The 23,513-nt window shown below is 43.9% G+C and overlaps 1 protein-coding gene across 1 annotated transcript in view; it reads left to right on the top strand.

Annotated features, from left to right (window-relative positions):
* Positions 1–122: 122 nt before the first annotated feature.
* grk3 (G protein-coupled receptor kinase 3) overlaps positions 123–23,513 on the top strand; it is a 65,785-nt gene continuing 42,394 nt past the window's right edge. The window contains exons 1-2 of the mRNA XM_042059936.1: positions 123–2,490; positions 12,861–12,937. Coding sequence (XP_041915870.1) covers positions 2,378–2,490; positions 12,861–12,937 — 190 coding nt within the window. The 5' untranslated portion in view covers positions 123–2,377. The remainder of the gene's footprint in view (positions 2,491–12,860; positions 12,938–23,513) is intronic.

The following is a 23,513-nucleotide window of genomic DNA, read 5'->3' as shown; positions in this document are numbered from 1 at the left end:
AAGGCTACCAAAGCAACTGAGAAAAACTATTCATAATGTGTTGAGGAAACAGGTTGTAGTAGCCTAACTCCCACTCCTACGGAAATCCAGTTCCGTACTTTGCGGGCAGGCACTGAGAGGAAGTGGGGATCTCGGTTTGGTTGCCTGAGAATTCTGAACCTCACTCCAGAGACACTTACAACGGAGAGCTCACTGTGGAGGGAATTCTCACGGATTAAGAGACTGTTCGTTCAAAACTCCTTCTTGTTAATACCTCAGGATATCTGAGAAGACACAACCAACAGCAACCGAAACGGATGTTGCCGCAAATGTTGAATCGTCAACTCAAATGAAGACTTCTTCAGCGACCCGAATGCGGATGCTTATGGCAAAAAAGAAAGTGTCTTGAGTTTTTCAAGGAAGAAAAACAGTACTATCTAGTGGTGGTAGCTATTTATTGAAGAACTTTAGTACAGCCAGTATGTTGCAGCAACGAGTGTAAAAGTAACAGCTCTAGTAGCCTATTTTGCCTGTGAAATACATTGATGTTTTCCATAATTAGGTAGTTGGCCAGTGCCTTTCGCACGCTTGAACTGTGGTTGTCGTTTTGGGTAGCTAGCACGCTACAAAATGAAGTTCCGCAAGAGTTAGCTCGCTGGTTAGCTGATGTGTTATTCCTAGTTAGCCAGCTAGCTAAGCTAACAACATAGCAACATTGAAGTTTTAGGATTGACATACAAGGCGACTACAGCGCTTTAGGAGGGGTTGTGAATATCCCAGAAAAGAATCGGTGCTGTGCTCCTTTTGCTGAAGACTTGGGGCTTGTCTGCCAAGCTGGTTCTCGAGCCAACGTTTGCTTATTTCCTTTTCAAACGCCCCCTCCCCCTCCACAGTTATATACAAACGCTAGTTAGCTCACAAACGCTAGCTTTCTTCAAGAAAAAGAAAGGAAGAATTCAACTTGCACAAAACATTACATTAGTTCGCAATAAAGAATTCGAAAACTGTCAAGTTTGACATTTAATCCTATGGAAAGTGCGTGATAGAGATGCAAATATAGATTTATAGCGTTTGATTCTGTCAACACGCTTGTCTAGCTAAGTTAGTACTCTACCAGCAGCAAGCTGCCTGCCAAGCAGTCAAATCGCTAGCTTTCTGTTTCTCGCTTTTAGCGAGGTAGCTAACGTTAGTTGGCTAACTTGCTCATTGCAAGTTGGGGAACGAGCAATCGCAACACCCTCTCTGTTGTCAACCCAAGAAAATGGAGAAGCCAACTTGACGTTGTCGATGCTGTCATTTTCGGTATTTTCAGACGGTCTCTGCTATTCAATAGTCTTTTGCTGTTAGGACTAGACATTTGTATCAGTTTACTCGAATGCTTTTTTTTTTATCATGCACGAATATTTATCCAGCAACTTAGATAATTAACCAGTTTGTGTCGCGTCGTTTGCCATTATTTATGTCGTTTCGCAGGCATTGGACATACAGGAAGCAACATCGGAGGCGATGAAAATACAGTTGGGCGAAACAGCACAGTTGCTTTTTATTTTTCTGTAACAGAATGGATATTTCATTTCAGTCAGTGAATTTATCACTGGAAATGAAGCAACATATAGGCGCATGAGTCGTCCATTTTCGTGTCTGATACCAAGCGAGCTGGCTTGCTCACGTGTTAATGTTTATGGCGTCGCGTTTTATTTAGCTGATTTAGCTGTATGTGTTTACTGTCGTCTGGAGAGCGTTTGGATGCATTTGCTACCAGTGTCTTTGATGTGTTAATCTCGCATGGATTTTAGTTGCAAGAGCGATAACCTAATCAAGAGGAGCCCTGTATGAATTGCCCGACTTAACCAACCTTGCGCACCGCAGTGTTTGTCTGAAATGGTTTTGGATTATGTAGCTTGTATTTTTAATTTAGCCTAACCGTCATTTATATAATCAGCTTGCAGGTGGATATTTTCAAGATCGTAAAGCTCCCTGGAGAAAGGGCGAGGAGCAAAATTCTTATCAATTGAATCAAAGCCGCAACATTATCTTCATCATTTTCGAAACGGGTTGTCTGTAATGGCCATGCAACGTTGTCGTTTACAGTAGCTAACGGCATCAAGCCTGTTTTCCTATGCGAGTTCATATTTTTTGGTTAGATTTTAAGACCTCGATTTCCCCTTTAGAGTACATTTGGCGATGTCTCACAATGGCTGTTTTTTGAGACCTTGGTGATCATTGAGGAAGAGAACTAAAGGCTCAGTTGGATGCTTGGCCCGAGCTCCTGACTAGCCGCTACTGGTCACGGTTGGACTTTGATTCAAACGGACCTGACTGTACATTCGCATCTGTGTCCATCCACGACTGCTTCTGCTTCTGGTTCTGTATCGATTCGGTCGACCCAGGGCTGAAGATGGCGGACCTAGAAGCAGTTCTCGCCGATGTCAGCTATCTGATGGCGATGGAGAAGAGTAAATCTACTCCAGCCGCCCGGGCGAGTAAGAAAATCATCCTCCCTGAACCCAGGTAAGAAAGACTAGTTGTGCTATTATCTTGTTTTTATCCTGTGCCTGAGTGTTAGGTAAGTCACCAGGTTATTGACACAAGCTAACTTTGTCTCATTTCATTTCGACCAATAAGTGAACTGACGTTAGATACCTCACTGCATCTGAAGTGAACTGTTAACCCTGTTCATCCATCCTTTTCTACCAAATTAACTGTTCGTTTACCTATTTCAAACAATTAGCCTAACTAAAGATGTCATTTCAACATGACCGTTTAATGTATGCTGTACCGTAACGTTAGAGACAAGTAACCTACCAAGGATAGCTAGCTAACAAACAGTGTGACTTATGTACTATATTGATCTTTACCAGATAGGTGTTTCCTAAGGAAACGAATAATAGCACTATCAATATTAACACAATAATAGGTAATGATTTAATGCTGTTTTTTATTTCAATTTTGTCATAAATTAACTGTGATTCTAATATACCAATCCACTGGTGGTTTAGCTTATTTCTTAAGGAAGTGATGTTTGTTAGTGTTGTACAGGCAGAAAAAAATACATTTTCCAGTCCTCTAAAACAAGCATTGGTGGGGTGTGAAAAGGGTAACGTGTAGGCCTCAGACAGGGAAATCAAAGTAGGTCCTTCCTCTCACATTTTCTTTCAAATTCCTATCCATGTTTTTCAATGACTCATGTAATAAAATAAACAAATGATATACCTCCTATTAACCTGGAACATGCATTGCTGGTGAGGATTTTGCATGCCATCCGGCCAAACACTGGACCATAAACATGAATTACAGAGTGTGAGGACATTTCTGAAGCTCAGCACTTGTAAGTTTAGACAGTTTCTATGGTGATCAGCTGGAGTAGCTCACTCATTCGCTTAGTTTGGTTGGATGAAAGATCTGTATAACTTTAGCCTTAAAATGAAAATGGATGCAGTGGTGTAGTCTAACAGGCGGGTTGCGTTTTCTGTGCACAACCTCTTTACATGTGCAGACCCGCCATGTGTTGCATGGAGCCTTTTCAGTGTCTGCTAGACAGGATATGATGTATTGTGGTTTGCAGGCCTCATCTTCGCTCCCGTAAAATGTTGTGGGCATGGACTAATTGTTCTACCTTAATGTATTTGTCCGTTCTTCGTAATGGAGATTAATGTAGTTAGTCTAATGCTTCGTCATTTGTAAAAGAGTAGGTTTTTGTTAGAGCAGCAATCCTAATCGATGTTGTCAAAAGGGTTCAAACAGTCTGTGAAGTATGACTGCTGAATAGGAGCTTATCAGCAGACACGCGGACCAGTGCAAACGCGAATCTGTGTATTGGTGTGGTACTTCCCCCAAATGTCTGTGCTGCCCGGCTTGCATGCTCTGGCTGCCTCTCTGGGGTGGCACCTGACCATTGCATGCTCGCTGACCCTTGAAAGAGCCAGGCGGGTTTACCCAGCTGCTCAATTAAACCCTGAACAAAACTCAAGGCAGACTGCTCTTTCATCACTGCTGCTCTTTAGGAAGAAAAGCAAGCAATCCAGTTTGTCCTCCGAATCAATTTCATAGATACTAACCCTCTTAGTTCTTCTATTCCTCCACCCATGCCCCCCTTTATCTTCCCCATCCAAACACTACTGAAAGATGGAGTGTCCCCTCTTTAGCAGAGAGGGAGAGAGAGAGAAAAGGGAAGGACATGGCCTTTTTTTCCCCTTCCTATTACCATAGATGTGCATATCTCACCATCTGAGGCCAGGCTGTGCTCTCTCTCTCTCTCTCTCTCTCTCTCTCTCCTCTCTCTCTCTCTCTCTCTCTCTCTCTCTCTCTCTCTCTCTCTCTCTCTCTCTCTCTCTCTCTCTCTCTCTCTCTCTCTCCTCTCACTCACTCTCTCTTTCTCTTTCTCGTGCACAGTTGCTCGCCCGCTCACTCACTCGCTCTTGCTGAGGGATGTCCTCAAGCACGAGCATTACCCGTCTTTGCCTCACCATCACTCTGGGGCTTCCACGTGCGTTTCAGCGTGTGTGTGTGTGTCAGTTAGTGCTGGGCGGTATACCGGTTCACACCGTATACCGGTGTATATTTTCGTTATGATATGAATTTTTAATATACCGCCATACCGGTGTATTTGATTACACAACGTTTGGAACGCTGCGCCACGCGACAGTGTTTCAGACGGGACTTTTTTTTCACACGCACGCATAGTGCCACTGCGAGGCATAGTGGTAAACACAAAACACCTTAAGTTTTTCCCCTGAAGTATGACCCTTAAGGCTTAATTTCTCCTTAGGTAGGGGGTTTATTTAAGGGTGTTGCACAGAATACCTTAAATTGTTTCTTTAGTTAAGGAAAAACGTTAAGGGATACTGCATTGAAAGGGATTTACCGTCTCAAATTCTATTGAGATTGTTCAACAGCTGTAACTATCTGGCTAGTAGGTGATGTCGTTAGTTAGTTAGTTAGCAACCCACCGAACACAGTGAAGTTTAATGTTCTTATCATTCATCTCACCTGAATATTCGCTGAAATTATCCAGGTAGCAAGTAAAGCATGTTATAGACATGCACTGAGCAATACTAGCTGGCTAGTTAGAAATGATCCTGACTGTCATCAGTGCACCAAAAACAAACTTTTTTGTTAATGTTTTGCCTAGCGAACCGAACCGAAGCTCATGGCAGGCTAATAAGACATCCACATTCACATGAAGTTAACGTTAGCCTACCACTAATAACAATAAGGCATGTTTCTGATAGGCCTATTTGACAGAGTAAGCATATTAGCAGAGAGGTTTTATTTTCAAATTGTATAATTTTCAAAAAAGTATAATTATTGCAAATTGCACTACTTTTTGTATTGGTTTTATACAAGATTGTGAAATTTGCACAGTAAAAATTCTGTATTTTGACTGCAATTGTCTTTGCATTCTGATTAGATTCTTCATTAGAATCATGAGTGGCTCTTTGTAAACAGCATCATTTTCTGGGGCCATGCAAAACTGCATTACCATTAGTGTAGAGTTATTCTACATCATGACAGTAAAATAGACCATCCTAGACTGCAGCAATTCCTCTCTCAACCTGTAGAAATTGCTGTGAACATCTGATTATGCATGGAAAAAAATACTGTCATATACCGTGAAACCGTATGAATTTTGAAAAATATTGTGATATACATTTTTGGTCATACCGCCCAGCACTAGTGTCAGTAAGAGATGTGTATGATGGCGTCTGTTTTGTTCTTACTGTATCTTCATGAAGAGATGTTTCATTGTCCTGACATTGAATAAGGCATCAGTGGCCACATGGCTTTTACTAATCAACAAGGCAGCCATTCTCCATTGTCATTGTATTAATGTAGGTATGCTTGCATGCATATGTATGCAGTGAGCTTGGAGAATGGAGGCCTGACAATCCCATACATTTTAGGGCTGCTGTTAAGTATGATTAGGCCCACGTTACGTACCGTTCCTTGCACCCAGCGCTGGCCTGCCAGTGTGTTGAGTGTGTGAGCAATTGTGTGTGTGAACGTACGCGTGTGTGTCTGCGTTTGTGTGTGTGTGTGTGCGTAGAGCGTAGAGAGCGATTTCACAGACCTTCTCCCAATATTCTAATGCAATTAGGCCCCAAATTCTAAGTTATCCTTCCTGAGTGGATGCTGGATGGTTAATCACTATTGCAGTGGATGATAGTATAAGCTCACACACACACACACACACACACATAGTATTGTCTGCCATAATATGTTAGGTATGGAGGAGTAAGTGTGGACTGGGTGCTAAACTTATTAAGATTTAATCTGGGTGTTTGGGATGATGTAGTTGGAAGGAATGGGTGGTGCCAATGGCTGAACAGCTACTTTCTTTCACAAGTAAATAACGGCTGCAAGTCGGCCAAAACTGTCTGGATACAGTAATTACCATGCAGCGCAGAGAGATGAACTAATAAGCCTCTTGTTTATGCAATATGGCCGCGGCAATGCGCTTATGATGGATTTGAATGTGAAGGCTGATCACCCATCAAGACGTTTCTGTGTTAATGAGATAAGAGGGAGATACCAGCAGAGTGTCTTCCACGAGATGCAGAGGCTGTCTAAGGAAAACATCATTGTGCAGGTTATCTTCACAGAAGTGTGCCGTGGTTGCAAATCAGGATGACTCCTGTGTGTGCAGGCTCCTATCGTAACTGTGTGGTGTGTGTGTGTGTGTGTGTGTGTAAAAGGAGGGATTAACATTGATGGGGCACACAGCAGCCAGTATTAGCACAGATTGAGTGAAAGCATTACTGACATCAGTGTTGTTGTCATTAGTGTGGTTGCCTTTAAACATCCCACAGGCATTCAGCAAGGAAGGCGTGTGTGTGTGTCTGTCTGTCTTTCAAGGAGCAAATGTCCACCACACACAACAACTAATGCCACTCCCCTTTCATTAACCCCACCCAGTCATTGATTGGATTGTGAGCAAACAACCATCCATTGTGACATTAGAGGAGTCATTTGTTGTGTAATTTGATAAGGATTTAAAAAAGATGATCGCTCTGAAAATCTCTGTGATCTCCTTGATAAGGATTTAAAAAAGATGATCGCTCTGAAAATCTCTGTGATCTCCTCAATTGGCTCTAATAGTAATCCAGCTTTTGCGTGTGTGTGTGTGTGTGTGAGGGAGAGAGAGAGGGGGATAGAGAGGAGTCTGAGAAAGAATAAAATGGCAGAGAATTAAGGAAAAGGAATACATGGTATTTTTTTCTTGTAGTGTAGAATGTGGTATACCTAATTGATTACTTCTGCAAAAGAGGTTGTATAATATTTTTAATTTGTTTGTCAGCATTATTACATGAAATCAAGCTGGTGTTTCATGACATTTTTGTATAAACTGTTGGAGTGAACCTGGATGAAGGATCTGATTCAGGAGTAATTATTTGTGCACATTGGCCTTGGTAGAGGCCTCTACTCTCCGAGTGCCCCTCTAGTTTGATGATTGATTGGTTGATGGATTTACTTAGGCTATTTTGAGATTATTAGTTTGGGGACATCTGTATTAGGTTAACAGGTTGTGTATCTGGAGAGGGTGGGAGGGAGGGAGAGAAGAGAGAGAGATTGATCAGTATTGGGGGGGGGGGGGGTGTAGCCAGAGAATAGAGAAGGGTGATCAGTTCTGCGGTTGATCAAGAGAGAGAAGCGTTTTTGGGGGGGGATATAACGCAGCTTTGCTACATTCTCCCCAGGCCCCGTTAGAGCCTGCTGGCAGTGAGGTGAGATTTTGACGGCGTGACTGCAAGTGTTTGAGGGGCTGGAGGTCGGAGAGGGGAAGGGGGTTGGGTTGGTGTAGATGGACGCTGCCGGTATTGTTTGAGAGAGAGAGAGAGAGAGAGGGAGAAGCAAAAGATTGTTTGAGTCACGTAGAAGGAGGAAGGGAAAGGAACGCAAAAGAGGGAAGAGGAGGAGCAATAAAGAGAGAAGGAGATGGTGTGTGTGTGTGCACATTTGTGTGTGAGAGAGAGAGAGAGGTTATGGAAGAGGAGGAGATGGTGTGTGTGTGTGCACATTTGTGTGTGAGGTTAGGGAAGAGGAGGAGATGGTGTGTGTGTGCACATTTGTGTGTGAGTGAGAGGTTAAGGAAGCAAGGGAGATGGCCAAAGAGTGTGTGTGTGTGTGAGAGGTTATGGAAGCGAGGGAGATGGTGTGTGTGAATGAGGGAAGCAAGTGAGATGGTGTGTGTGTGAGAATGAGAGGTTAAGGAAGCGAGTGAGATGGTGTGTGTGTGAGAATGAGAGGTTAAGGAAGCGAGTGAGATGGTGTATGAGAATGAGAGGTTAAGGAAGCGAGTGAGCTGCTGTGCGAGTGTATGAGAATGAGAGGTTAAGGAAGCGAGTGAGATGGTGTATGAGAATGAGAGGTTAAGGAAGCGAGTGAGATGGTGTATGAGAATGAGAGGTTAAGGAAGCGAGTGAGATGGTGTATGAGAATGAGAGGTTAAGGAAGCGAGTGAGATGGTGTATGAGAATGAGAGGTTAAGGAAGCCAGCTACATGGTGTGGGTGTATGAGGGAGAATTCACACAGATGTCTACTGAAGGGGAGTAGTGGGCCTTTAGTACAGTGAGACGGAGGCTCCAGGACCAGCATCCACAACCTGCAGTGTTGGCTGGCTTCAGATACATTACACACAAACTGATTGCAACACAACACAAGAATGTACACAGAGCGTACCCCTGTACCTTGAATCTGACATGCCACTGTTCAATAGTACACTGTGTCTGGCTTTGGGGCAGATAAAGCTTTTACATTCACATTCACATGTTGGCTCTTTTTCAGATTGGCCTACTAAGCACGTCCTTATCAGTTCCTACCTGATAAAGTCTTTGTTAACGTTAAGCTTGCAGTCAATTTAAATTCTTAGCATTCAGCTAGCAGGCATTACGATGTCATTCATGTGTGGTGAGAAAAGGCAGACAGTGACACTGGCCTCTTGTAATCAGTCCTGTGTGTATGTGTGTGTGTGCCAGTGGAGGCCTTACTAATGCTCACACTGCTACATCAAGCTCAGTTGCAGTTGCTTGCAGATTTTGTCTTGACTTTGGTTGTGCGTCACTGTTGCTAGCTCCAGTAGAGATTCAAGGCAATCAAGCTGTCCTGTCTGTATACAAAATGTATGTTTATGCTTTTGGTTATGGTTCTTAGCAGACACTTTTTTTCTCCAAATCTAAATGTTACATTAAAATAATTGAACAGCACTTGTCTAATGGCCTATCAGAAAGGATCTCCTAAGGCCCCGGCCGTGGCGCGACTGGCTGGGGCACCTGCACCGTACGCCGGCTAACCCCGACTCTCACTCCCACTCGCTTCCTGTCATTCTCCACTGTCCTGTCTCATTAAAGGCATAAAAAGGCCAAAAAAATACTTTTTTTAAAAAAAGAAAGGATCTCCTAAGAGAAATAAAAGGAAAAATGCTAAAGTGATGTTGCATTCACCTGAGTGAATCCAGACGACTGGTTGGCACATTTTTTTTTTTAAATATTTGGGCTTTTTTATGCCTTTAATGATAGGACAGTGGAGAGTGACAGGAAGCGAATGGGAGAGAGATCAGGGGTGGGATCCGGAAAGGACCACGGGGCGGGAATCGAACCCGGGTCGCCGGCTTACGGTCCAGGTGCCCCAGCGAGTTGCGCCACAGCTGGGGCCTGGTTGGCACATTTGATTTTGGTCTGGATCTCCATCTGGGGACCTTCCCATTGAACCAGTCAGCAGCACTGTTCAACACAACCAGTTTCAGTGTTAAACAACATGGCCTTGTGTTTTCTTTGGAACTGAGTAAATAACTCAATTTAAAACGTAGGCTTATATGAACAAATGTGTTTGCTGTACTTTCGTACTTTGCGGTTCTTAACTCATTGAATGCCAAGCTGTTTTCGGAAGCTTTGTCCTAGAGTGCCAGCAATCTAGACCATTGTTGATGATTTTTGTACAGCCACAGCATATTCTGCGTTATAGCTATGAACACATACAATGGCTCGTTTAAAAGGTGAGACTTTAAGCTCTCAGTGGGTGCAAACCGTGTATTTCTACACACCTCTGTTCCTGAGAAATCCCAAGCTAAACAGTGGCTAGTTTTCATCAAAATTGCTGTTTTTTTTTCTAGAAATGGAGATATAACGTCTTTCATGAAATATGAAGTGTTGCCTGTAAACTTTCCGGGAAGTGATCAGCGAGACCTGGCGAGACTGCCACCTAATGATAGACCCACGAAAATGGCCTGGTTTTGACCTGACATGCATGCGTCACTGATTCGACCCAAAGCGGCAACCGAGTTATGATAAAATGTCCAGATAAAATGTCCAGATTGTGAGTTTTCGATTGTCATATATTTCATTTCCATTCATCACAGAGTTCCCAAAATCACATATAAGGTGTGTTAGAGTAATTTAAAAAAAAAGCTAAAAACGTAATATTACGTTTTTGGCACTCAACGCATGGGAAGGAAAAACGTAATATTACGTTTTTGGCACTCAATGAGTTAATGTACCAACTTAGTTTAATTAGTGCATTACTGGTCACCCTTTGGGAAATCGGAAGTGAATGAGCGGTCAATTGAGATTTCAGAATCTGGTGTCAGCCAAGCTAATGTTGCAAAGAAGACTCAATGAAACAAATACTCTCATAGTGCTATAATTTACAACTGTGGATGCCGTTTAGACTGCTTGCTGATTGCTTGCTAAAAAAAAGGAAAAACAATGTAAAAAGCCAGTACCGTTAGTGGAGGAGATTACTGGGATCACTGAAACCTTTGAAACATCCATGATGGATCACTCTCACAAACCTGTAGTTCACTGATTGATGAAGGCCAGGTATCCCATGCATGGTCATTCCAAGTTGTTTTTCAGAAAGTTGGGTCTGTACTTGCTTGAAGTGCCTAGAAATTGGCCCCTCCCACCCCACGAATTTTTTCATGGCGTGTTTTATCACACCGTTTGTGTTTTGGCCCGCTGTTTTGATCGAGGAATAACTCGCATGCAACACTTGACTGAAAGCGTGACCTTGGCTGCTTGCCCCCCTCACCACCCCCTGTCTGTGTACTCGCACTTGTTTGGGTGTCTGTGGATAGGCCCTGCTCACCACCTCAGGGATGCATGTTTCTCTCTCTCTCTCTCTCTCTCTCACTCTCTTTCTCTCACTCCCTCTCCCCCTCTCTCTCTCTCTCTCTCTCTCTCTCTCTCTCTCTCTCTCTCTCACTCCCTCACTCCCTCACTCCCTCTTCCTCTCCGGACAGCCTCTGCTCAGCACCTGCGGTCTGTGTATGTCCACCTCAGGGATGCGTGTGTGTGTCTTTCTGTGGACAGGCCCTGCTCAGCCCCCTCATGGATACGTGTGTTTATGTGTCTATCTGCCCTGCTGTATACCTCAGGTGTGTGTGCCACACCCCAGGGACCTGGGTGTGTGTTTGGCTGAGGCACCTGGGGAGTTTTGCAGGTTTTTGCCATGCCATATGGGCGTCTAGGAGAGCCAAGCCTGTAGTGTTAATCACGTATTTTTCACATGTTTATCTTTGCATTTGAAGTTAATCTAGCTATATTTGAAGACATAAATGCTTGCGTTATCATGGACCAAAGCGTAAATAAAGTCTGAAAATCTGAAAATGGGGGTGTGTTAAGGGCTCCGGGATTAACAGTCTACTACTGTTGGCACTGGCTCAACAGGTCTGTCTATGTGTGTATATATTTGAGTGGAGACACACACATACACACACACACACACACACACACACACACACACACACACGCAAGCAAGCCTAATACAGTCATCAACAGTGCTGTCAGCTGCAAAGCCTCAACGCCAACAGCATGCACCAGTCACCTCGCCTAAGGACAGAAGCTACCCAACACACCCCACAGGCAGCGTACACACACACACACCACACACTCTCTCTCTGCTGCTCCCTGGCAGTGTGGTAATGGGCCCGGGGGGGGGGGGGGGGGGGGGGGGGGGGGGGTGCTAATTGAATCATTCTCCCAAACGTGGGCCTCATTAACACCCTCTCCCAGGATATCCAGTCAGAGCAGAGCCTGGCCTTGCCCAGTGGAGCACAACATGCCCTCCACACACACACACACACACACACACGCCCGCCTCTGAGGATCCACATAGGCCTGGTGGACCAGCAACCAGGAGCAGGTGGCTCTGGAGAGACTGAAAATAGGGCAGGGACTTTGGGCTTGGCTGGAGAGGAGCTAGTGCGGCTAGCATTAGCTTTACACAGTAGACTTAAAGGAAAATTCCGGTATTTAGCACTTTGAATCCATTTTCTGGTTTGTTTTGGATGAACTTTTTGACGATTGGTCCTCTCTCGACTTTTCTGACTCGTTTTGAATCGTTTTCACCGAATGGTTAGTGGTGTTCGTTGCGGAAACACTGTCACGCATAAAACCCACTGTGTAAAGCAGCTAAACACTGGGCTGGACTGGAAGTGTGAGGTGCAACAGGCAGGCAGGCTCCCGGCGACGAGTGCTATTGCTGCTAGTTTTAGCGCAACACAGTGGATCTTATGTGCGAGAGGCTAAGTATGCTCTAGCATTAGCTTAGCGCTGTGTTTTTAACATGAGAGAGCTGAAGGTGGTGATTAGTGTGTGATCAACTGTGAGGGGATACTGTAAGCATAAAACTAATGGTTTGGGTTGTTCTGAAGCAGCTCAAGCTTGATGTGTCTGTGTGTGTCTGTGTGTGTGTGTGTGTGCGTGCCAGTACGCAGAAGTAATGGTGTGTGCTCATCTTCTCTCAGCGGTGTCTGATGGATTTGGCAAATCCCACTTGGTGCATGCCTGTGTGTATTTGTATGTGTGTGTGTGTGCTGTTGTGTGTGTGTGTGTGTGTACTTGTTTTTTGTAGTGTAAGTAATTGCGTTTTCTTCTTTCTGCAGTATTCGCAGTGTGATGCAGAAGTACCTGGAGGAGAGAGATGACTTGACCTTTGACAAAATATTCAACCAGAAAATCGGTGAGTCTGACTGCATCACTCCATCGGACTAATGGCATAAGTGTTCACATTTCTGTGCTGTCATTTAGCAGACACTTTTATCCTAAGGAAACTATATTAGGTCTGGGGAAAACGTTGCACTAAGGTCCTAGCTATACAGATTCTGCAAAGTAATACTGAAAATAATCATTTTTTAAATTCAATCAATTAGCGTAAGAGAATAATATGCATGCAAGCATAATGAATTTAAACAAGTCCTTTTTCCATTTACCCTTCCGTTTTCACTGTCATTACGCAGGTCTAATAATATATGAAAAATGACTTTGCAGATAAACAGACAATGGCAATCAACTGCACACTACTTTTAACACATTAACACATTACACATTCCACTACCGTTACTCTACACAGGGTCATATGGCAGTAGTCGAATGCAGTCAATGTAAACAAAAACTTTCAGCTGTTCTAGATCATATCAGTCAATACAGATACTGACTATGCATATACACCATTTAGACAATCCACACAACCTTAGCATAATGCTAGCGGCCTACTTGCTAAAACTTCCTGTGGTGTCATTAGCCAAATACAATCCACACAACCTTAGCTTAATGCTACTAGCCTACTTGCTAAAATGTCCTGTGGTGTCATTAGCTAAATACAATCCCCTGTCCTTTCAGTAGGTTTACCATAGTTTGATTTTGTAAAAGTTAGAAGTTTCTATGTTGTATTTGAATTTAGGATAGTATCTCAATTATTCTATAAGCCTGATTTGCTTGAATGTGAAAACAATTTGAAATGTTATCCAAGTTTTTATTTATAATATGGTAGCCAAGACTGCATGATATTTTTAGCAAATTACACATAGGCCTACTGCTGTGTCATCCTCATTGAAAAAAGATTCACACCTCAGTACAGTAGTATGAAAATATGCATTAAGTAAGAGCTCACTGTACCTTGAATATCACACGACCAGGGTGTTGTGAGCATTCTGCTCCACCTGCCTAAAATAGGCACATCACATCAGTGAGAAAAACACTGGTCTGGTTTGGCAATTGCATCTCCCAGTGAAGTTAATCCTTTAACTGGGGCGGCTGCTGTGTTTGCGCCCCTCTTAGGTGGTGGTCCAGGTCTGTACACCTGTAGACCACAGCGGGCCTCTTCAGGGAAGAGTGGTGTTAAGGTGAAGGGTTAAAGTAACTTGAATTTCCCCTTGAGGATCAATAAAGTATCTATCTATCTATCTATCTATCTATCTATCTAAAGGTTAGGCAGAGACTGAAGGTGGCACTCAGGCAAGGGTGAAGGTGGCATTCAAGCGATGGAGGAGGGGGCACGTGACTGATATTCAGGTGGGAGGCGAGGGGGTGGGGGCGCGTAGCGCGGTGTTTAGGCAGAGCAGGAGGCCCTCAGATTGAGCCACTGAAGCGCTAATGATGGAGCTACCATGGCAACAGGCTGCCCTGCAGGCTCCGTTAACTGTGCTTACAACTAGGCCTCTCGTCCCACTGGAGAATAGGCTGCGGTAATTTTCGTTCGTGCTTCACACATATTTTTTTTTTTTACCTTCTTTCTCTCAGTCTCACTCACTCTATCTGCCGATCACTGCTTCTGTCACACTCACCCACTTTCTCTCACTTTACCTTTTTCTCTCTCACTCTTTCTCCCTTTATCTCTCTCCTTCACTTGTTTTCTTTCTCTGTTTCTTTTTCTGTCTGTGTCTTTGATCATTTTCTTTGAGACATTGTTGGATAAACAGTGATTTGAGCATGTCTCAATGTCTAACTAAACACCGTCATGTGATTTTTCTCACTCGGTGTGTCTCTTCGCCCCTTTGCTTCGACTTGCATCATTGCTTGGAATTGAACTCTGTCTGAACACAGCAAATTATGATGCAATTGCAAGGACCTCTATGGCATGACAAAGTTGCCAGATTGCTTTTCTTTCTGGCTTGGTAAGGGTTGGATAGCCTCCTATCACTCTGTCTTTGTGCCAGTTTCTCTGTCTACTGCTCATAATGTGTCTTGTGTCTGTCTGTCTGTCTGTCTGTACTTCCTTCTCCACCTCTCCCCCTCTCCCCATCACACTCTTTTTCACACTTTTCTCTCTGTTCTTTCATTTTTACTCAGGCTTTCTCTCTCTCTCTTTGCACTATTTGAGCAGTCTTTCTTTCTCTCTCTCTGATTGGTCAGGTCTTTCTGTTTCCTGTGTTCTATTTTGAGACTGGAAGTGCACATTTGCAAAGATGGCAGAACGGCTACATCACCTTATATAGGCTACCTTTACTCTATTAGAGCTTTTCAAAGTTCTTTTAGCTTCTTAAAGCAACCCCTCTTGGCATTATTGGCTTATAGGTAGGCTTGGGTATCGAATATCGAGTATTGGTTGGAACCTGACTATCTTTGCGATTTTCCCGGAATCGTTCAAAAGTTTAAATTTCGATTCCTAGTTTCGATTCCCAGTCCGCCAACCGGAAGAAGAAACGGCTGAACACCAACGAAGAAGCGCATAGTTCATAGAATAAAAATTCATGGAGAATGTCAGACTATTTCCCGCAGGGTTCCCGCGGATCCTTAAAACGTCTTAAATACAACTGAATTTTCGAAAGAGAGGTATTAAATGTGCGTATGGGACCGCCAGCGAGTGCAAGAGAGCGAGTGATGTCTCCATCCAGTTTCGTGTATTTAAAACGCAATTGTATAAGGGACTAGGCTATTAGGCTACGGGAGGAAGTGTAGTGGTTGCAGAGTGAAGATGTTTTTCATGGGTTTGGTTAAAGGTGTGAAAACGGTAATAATACAGTAGGCCTATGTACAAAGTAATATGCCTGACGTTTTCGTGGTGTAGCTGAGGCCTGAGAGATAGACAGGGAGCCTATGGTAGAATGAGCGGGAGAAAGAGTTGGTAAGCCAGTTAGCGATAGGTTGGCCATATGTTCGAATTTAGGCCGGACATATGGATTTTAAAAGCCCTGTCCGGCGTCCGGCGTAGCCTGAAGCAAGACGCTCATTTGTTCTCCTTTTTGGAGTTGCGCTTGGCATCTAAAGTCTTTGCTCAGACGCAGCATCGTTTCACAAACTATGGATGCGAAGACTGCTGGTCAAATTATGTGCAGTGCTTCGCAATCAGGAGGAAATACTGTATATGTTAAGTTGATCTGTTTGCATCTTTCCAGCGTGTGTTGCTGGCCTAGCCTAGGGAAGAAAATATCTGTCTTAAGTTATAATAGCCTACCTGTAATATCTGCCAGCAGCTTGCTTGCCAGCGTTTCCCAGTAGGCTAGGCCTACTTCGCAAAAGTTGTGAAATATAGCCGCATATTTTTTGAATGTCGGCGACTGCTACATAAAAATAACAAAAATACGTGCGTTCATAATACGTGCGTGCTTGAGATGAAACCAGCAGTTTTCAGCAGGATCATGCGAGGAGGACCTGTCTCTTAATTAATTTAAAACAAGTCAATGGTTTTACAATGTTTCAGTCAAGCTTTGGTTGGTTTAGATACAACTGGTATGCAAAATGTAAAGTAGTGGATTAACTTTAATTTGCTGTGCTGCATATTGGACAATAGATGCACATAGTAAATTATATAAAGTAGGCTTATTATTAAAATTAGCCTTATTATTTAATATTATATTAAAATATGTAAATAGCTTAGTCTAACTTTGAAAAAAATATTGAAGGGAATCCAGTCCAGTGCACGTCTTTGGCAAGTAGCCATAGGCTACTACAGACACAGGTGAAGAACAGTCAGCCTCAGCAGTAAGCAAAACCAAATATGTACAGCCAGCTTCAAAAGCAAGCAGCCCAGACCCTAAAATTGGGCATTTATAGCTGTGAAGGTAATTCACACACAATTATTTTTCTTTCGCCAAAGTATATTTGGTAACTTCTGTAGACATCAAAAATGGGGTGGGGGTTAAAATTAGTAGGGAAAAAAAACTATTTCATAAACAGTCATATATATATCTTTTTGTTGTGGTATAGTCTTAATTTTCATTTAGATGTCTTGAAAAGGTCTTAAAAAGTCTTTAAATTTGCACTTGGAAAATGTGCAGATACCCTGAGAAAGACCGTTGGTTAGCTAGCTCATTTAAAATATCCTAAACTTTTTTTGACCCTGCCTTTAAAAAAAATCGGAATTGAGAATCGAAATAAGAAATTGGAATTGGAACCGGAATCGTTCAAATTGAAACGATACCCAACCCTACTTATAGGTATCGACCAGCCATTTCATGGCCAATGAATTACGTATAAGTATATATACTCTTGATCCCGTGAGGGGAAATTACTAATAGTTTGTTCCCTTGGTCACGAGTGCTCTTTTAGTTAGATTTGCACATTGTTTTTCATATTTTTCCATCTCCAGTGAGCTGATTATTGATGTGGATCTGTGATTTAAATAGAAATTATATATGGCCCTCATTTGCCAATTTTAGAGTTAACGATGGTGCATCACTGAATCCTCCTCTTCAGCTCAACAGTGTTTTGCTCGCCACTGAGATATGAACATATGGATTGCTGAAGCGCGTTTAAAAGCCCAGTAGTTTTTAATTCACCCCTCTTTTGAATCTGGTATCAGCAGGAACAGTGTCTCACGCTGAGAGGGAATCCCTCTTCACCCAAGGGAAGCCCACAGACACACACACACACACACACACACACACACACACACAAACATACACAGTCATGCATACAAGGCCTCCAAGGTGACTTTCCATTTGCACAGTGATGCACATCTCATGGGAGGGGGCCTGGAGTGTGTGTGTGTGTGCGTGCGTGTGCGTGCATGCGTGTGCGTGCGCGCTGTTAAGCATGTGGTCTCAGAGGGCGACGGTGTCCCAGGTGACAGGGCCGAGGGAGTGAATTGAAATGACGCTGGGAGCCATACGCAGCACCTGACCCGTCTTTTAGGTTTTTTTCAGCACCAGTCTGAGGCTCTCTAGACTGTTTAGGAGTGAATTCTTTTCTTGGTTCCTTCTAGAATTCTACACAAACAATCTATAGTTTCAGTGTTCTCAATACAGTCTATGGGGGAAATCTCTGAGGGTAATTGTCATATCATAATGCGAAATTCTTGGTTCGCGAACATTCTCACATATGACCGTAACCCTCAACAGGCTAGATATGCTCACCTCCAGTGTTCATTTTGGCAGTGAAAATGTTCAAAAATGGTTGTCAATGACCCTTTTGGCCATGACTAAGACGTGACCCTGACAGACTTTTTTGTCCACAGCTAAAGCGTGACACTGGCGGTGCTTGTGCTTACCTTTATCTCTGAACAGAGTGTAATATACAATGGAAAACAATGCACAATGAAATCATGTGAAATCTGGCATTAATCTGGCTTTACAGTATCGTAGCCCCTTGCGTTGGCCATGAGGCCCTTTGAAAATCAGAGGTTTACAGGCCACGGTGGCCTTGGTGCCCCCTTCTTTCAATATTCTGCTTTGCGTCCTATTAATAGCGATTTTTATTTAGCCTGTGGCCTGTCAAAATAATCTTAGCATTCACAGCGCAGATTAATTTAGTCTTTTACGCAGTGGAGAAAGTGACAGCGCAAGAAAGAAAGTGCGTCTAAATTCACCCATTCTCAATTGAACTACTCGCGAAGTAGCCTATTCATCACACAGATATCACAAGTATCACATGAAAGAGCTTTTTCTCAGCTTTTAAACGATGTTAGCCGATAATTGCTGTGTTGAACGGTTCGCGAGAAAAGTTAATAATATAATTCAATTAAATCATACATTCTACTGAAGGTTTTGCGTCCCGTGATCTCCCTACCCATTCATCTCGGTGGAATACTTTACGAATCCTTCTTTTAACATATGACAAACCATATATCAGAATAAACAGGAGACCTTACCGTACCCCTGTACAGTTAGCCGTTCCAGAGTAATCCAGTTTTGAATTTGCAGTAAAGTTCGACATACATGGATGTCTCCAAATTTGGGCTTTAAGTTTTACAATGTGTTTAAATTGTTCCACATGATTTCATAACGGGCCAAATACAAAATAAATGTTACAAATATCGCCTAGATATGGTAAATCAGAAGACAGCTGACTAAGAGTTTGTGAAAGTAGCCTTAAAGGAGAATTCCGGTGTGATATTGACCTAAAGTGTATTGAAACATGATACCGAGTGTGAACGTATGTCTCATAGCCCATCTCGGCTTGTCCCCTGCACTCCAAAATCTGGCGCAAGTTAGCCGATGCTACCAACAGCTTTTTCAATAGTGGTGCTTCGGCATCGGGCTAGCCATGCAAATAAATCACTGTTTTACACCCATTTACGAGGCTCAATGTATCTCCACACTTCATTGGTAGACTTCCGAGGGCCCTGACATTTAAAACGAGACATTGGTAGTTTACTTACAAGACGATTTATACAGACAGTATCTTCACGAAGTTTAGTGTTTGCAGCCATCTTGAATTTAGTCACGATAAGTCGAGCAACGAGTAAGAATGAACAGGTATGATAAGGGATCAGATTCCAAAAATAATTCAGTGGAAATGCATGGATTCCAGTTGCTATCGGCTAACTAGCCAGATTTTGGAGTGCAGGGGACAAGCCGAGATGGGCTATGAGACATACGTTCACACTCGGTATCATGTTTCAATACACTTTAGGTCAATATCACACCGGAATTCTCCTTTAATGATCACAAAATGCTAAGCATGCATCTAGGCTATTTGAGTTTCTTAAAGCTGAGCTGTGCTTAAATTGTTCAATACATGATTTCATAACAGGCCAAATATAAAATAAATGTTATATATAGCCTAGATGTCTGTAAATATTAGATGGTCAGATGATTTACAGTTCTATGTAATATGTCATGTTTTCATTTCATGTTTTTGTAATGTTTCATACAGTGATGCAGGTCTACTGCAGTGAATAGGCTAAATACAACTTTGATCATTTTTATAGTCTACTACTGTATAGTTAACTTTGGCCTTGGTGCCCTGACATGTGGCCTTTGTGCCCCCCACCAAATATGCCCAACTGAAGGCCAAGTGGCCTTGCCCCCAGAATGGTGAAATTCCAAGCCTGCTTAACGCCTTTATTTTCTGTTCTGCATTGGTGTGTCAGTAGGATATATTACATTTTGATTTTCAAACATTCTTTTTGAACATCGTGAAATTTATCCATTTTTTTTTTGCCGGGCTTTGTAGACTATGTTGTTAATTGAGGAGTTAAAAACTTTGCAAGTCATTTTGAAAGCATGTTCACTTCAAAGCATGGTTTCAAATGTGCATCAAACTTTAAATGTGCGTCAAACTTGCTATATTAGTCTTTGATTTGAGTGTAAAAAGTGAATGAGAGTAGCGCTCAAGAAAGTTAGCTGATTTTGTGTGTGTGTGTGTGGCCCTCTGTGTGTTTGCATCGGCTTCTGAACAAGGAACTTCCCGTTGGTTTTTGGTCATTGTGAATTTGAATGACAAATGTGCTGGGTGCTGCTGTGCTTCTGTGAATTGCTTCTTTGCATGTCACCAGAGAAGTGATTACCTCTCACCCCCCACCACACCATCCTCTCCCAGCTTTGTTCATGGTGAGTCTGTACACCCCCTAAAGCACTGGACTGATTATTAGGGCCTAGCCATTGGTCAGGTTTAATTGCAAGTTAAATCACTCTGAGCTTCTTCTCAGGACTAACACACGCTCTCTTTTGTCGAGTTCACCTTCAGGCCTGTTGTTGTTTCCTGTGTCCCCATTGATTGGTACTCATCCTTGCAGCTAAACCCTTAATCTGAGCACCCCGTGGGTTAGGGTCCATTTGGAGTGCATTTGCATCTCTGTGGACTGATTTGGCCCACGCCTTTACCCATAGTGGATTACAGCACAGATAAGGAGGTGGAGGTGTGTGTGTGTGTGTCTGTGTCTGTGTCTGTGTCTGTGTGTGTCCATTCACCTGGAATGGAACCTATGGGCTGTTGGCACTGCAGCTACAGGCAACACACACCTGTGTGGTGACTTGCATAAACTGTGCATGGAGGCCGACTTGCAGCAGATTTGGGTGGACTTATGGCTATGTCTGACAGGAGGTTTTCATCCAGAGACACTCCTGATCATAATAGTAAGACGAAATGATACCATTGGATTTTACTGTTAACCAATGACATAGAGGGAGGAAGTGAGTGGGTGTGTAGTAACTGAACCAATTAGATGACGAGAATGATGAATGTTTCTAAATGAACTTGTGAAAGCATTGTAAGTGCCACCAGCGTTTGCTGACATGATGCAGCTCATGCATGCTGTGGATGGTCCGCAGGCTTTTCCTCCCTGTATAATAACCCAGCGGTAAAGTTTACTCTGAGCTTTACTGAAGCAATGTCTCTTCTGGCCAGCTTGACCTCAGTGGTCTGGACAGCTTGCCTCACTAAAGGTGAAGTTGACCGAAACTGCACGGCAGTAAAACTGTCATGGTGGAGACAAGAGGGTTTGTCTGAGGAATTGTGTAAAACAAGAGGAAGTCCCCCCCATCCCCAGAGGCAGGTCCGATGGAGAGTTAGCCGTGTCCACTGCCAGATCTTAAGGCATCTTTCTCCCTGTCTGTCTGTGTCTGTGTCTAGACTGACTAGAAAGACTGAGAGAGACACAGCTGGTTCTTAGTAGATGTGTGTTCTTGTTTGTGTGTGTGTGTGTGTGTGTTTTGAGGTGTGTGTGTGTGTGTGTGCATACATGTGTGCTCATTGCTGGGTTGTGTTTGACAGCTGCCGTGACCTTTCTCCTTCCTTTGGTCAGTCAATGATGGATCGCCTCGGAAACCCTGCAACAGAGCAGTGGAGACAAATATCTCTGGCAACACTCTCTCCCTCCCTTTCTCCCTCCCTCTCTTTCTCTCTTTCTCTCCCTCTCTGGCATACACTCCTCCCCTCAGCCTCCCTGTGTTGCTGTGGAGAGGTGCGTTGTGTCAAGTTGAATGCAAACACACACACACACACACACACACACACACACTGACAGAGGAGCCAGTGTCATCATGAGCCCTTAGACACTGTGCGGCTCCATTTCTGTTTATTGTCTTTTTCCTGCTTTTTTTTTTTTTTTTTGCTGTCGCCTTGCTGATGTGTTGATACTGCACTGCAGCATGGGGTTTCTTGCGCTCACATCTCTCTCTCCTCTCTCTCTCTCTCTCTCTCTCTCTCTCTCACCCTCTCATCCATTTGTGTTTGTCCCCTCCCTTTCCATCCCTCCCTCAAGCCCTCTCTTTCTCCCTCTCTTTATCTCTCTCCACTCTCACGCCTGCTCGGCCTCTTCCACTCCCCTTTCCACTCTTTGTGCCCCCCCACCTCCTCTCATCTCTCTCTCTCTCTCCTCTCTCCCTCTCTCCCCCTCTCTCTCCCTCTCGCTCTCTCTCTCTCTCTCTCTCTCCCTCTCTCCCCCTCTCCTCTCTCTCTCTCTCCCTCTCTCACCCTCTCTCTCATCTCCTCTCTCTCTCTCTCTCTCTCTCTCTCCCTCTCTCCCCCTCTCTCTCTCACTCTCTCTCTCCCCCCCCTCTCTCTCCCCCCCCCCCCCCCCTCTCTCTCTCTCTCTCTCTCTCTCTCTCTCTCTCTCTCTCTCTCCCCCTCTCTCTCTCTCACTCTCTCCCTCTCTCTCTCCCTCCCTCTCTGTCTCTCTCCCTCTCGAGGTGTGACGTCAGCATGTGAGGTGGCTAGGTTTTAGGAAACTGGCTGAGCACAGCTGCACACACACACACACACACACACACACACACACACACACAGGCGAGCAGTTTTATCATCAGTGCGGTCTCCTCCAGTTCCACTGTCGCTGACATAAACAAACATCTTCCGCTGTTTGTCAGTCTGCGTTTTTCCTGCTCTTAAACCCCCCCATTGCATCCCCCCTTCTCTCTCTGTCTCTCTCTCTCCGTCCCTCTCTCCCTGTCTCTCTCTCTCTTTCTTTCTCTCTCTCTTCTCCTACTCAGTACAGTCCATCTCTCCTCCCCCCTTATTAATAGCAGCAGCAACAATAATGGCAATGAGACCCTGCTTTCAACACTTGTCTCTTTTACACTCAATGACCCACGCACATGTACACACACGCACATGTACACACACGCACATGTACACACACACACATGTACGTACACACACGACGTACACACACATGTACGTACACTCACTCACTCACACACACACACACTCTCAGTGCTCGTGACGGTGAGGCTGAGTGTGACTCCTCTCTGACGAGTTAATTATGGCAGCGCCGTTAATTACTGACGGGCAGCCAGGGACGACCAAACCCAGGGCCTGGGAAAGCAACAGCTGGGCACTCTTCCATCTCTCTCTCCATCTCTCTCTCTATCTCTCTCTCTCTCTCTCTCTCTCGCTCTCTCTCTCTGTTCCTTTCTCGCTTTCTCTCTCTCTGTTCCTTTCTCGCTTTCTCTCTATATCCCACTCTTTCTCTGTCTCTTGTCCTCTTTCTCTCCCTCCCTCTCTTTCTTTCTCTCCCTCTTTTCTCCCTCTCTGTTCCTTTCTCTCTATCCCTCTCTGTCTTTCTCTCCCTGGCCCCTTCAGTTGTTTGCCATTCCTCTCCTCCTCCCTCTCTCCTTCCATCTGTTGGAGTTCTGGAATGGATGTTGCAGAGTTGT

Source organism: Alosa sapidissima, chromosome 13 (assembly GCF_018492685.1).
Source record: "Alosa sapidissima isolate fAloSap1 chromosome 13, fAloSap1.pri, whole genome shotgun sequence".
NCBI classification, from domain to species: domain Eukaryota; kingdom Metazoa; phylum Chordata; class Actinopteri; order Clupeiformes; family Clupeidae; genus Alosa; species Alosa sapidissima.
The sequence above is the reverse complement of the archived record's forward strand: the minus strand, read 5'-3'. Positions and strand labels throughout refer to the sequence as shown.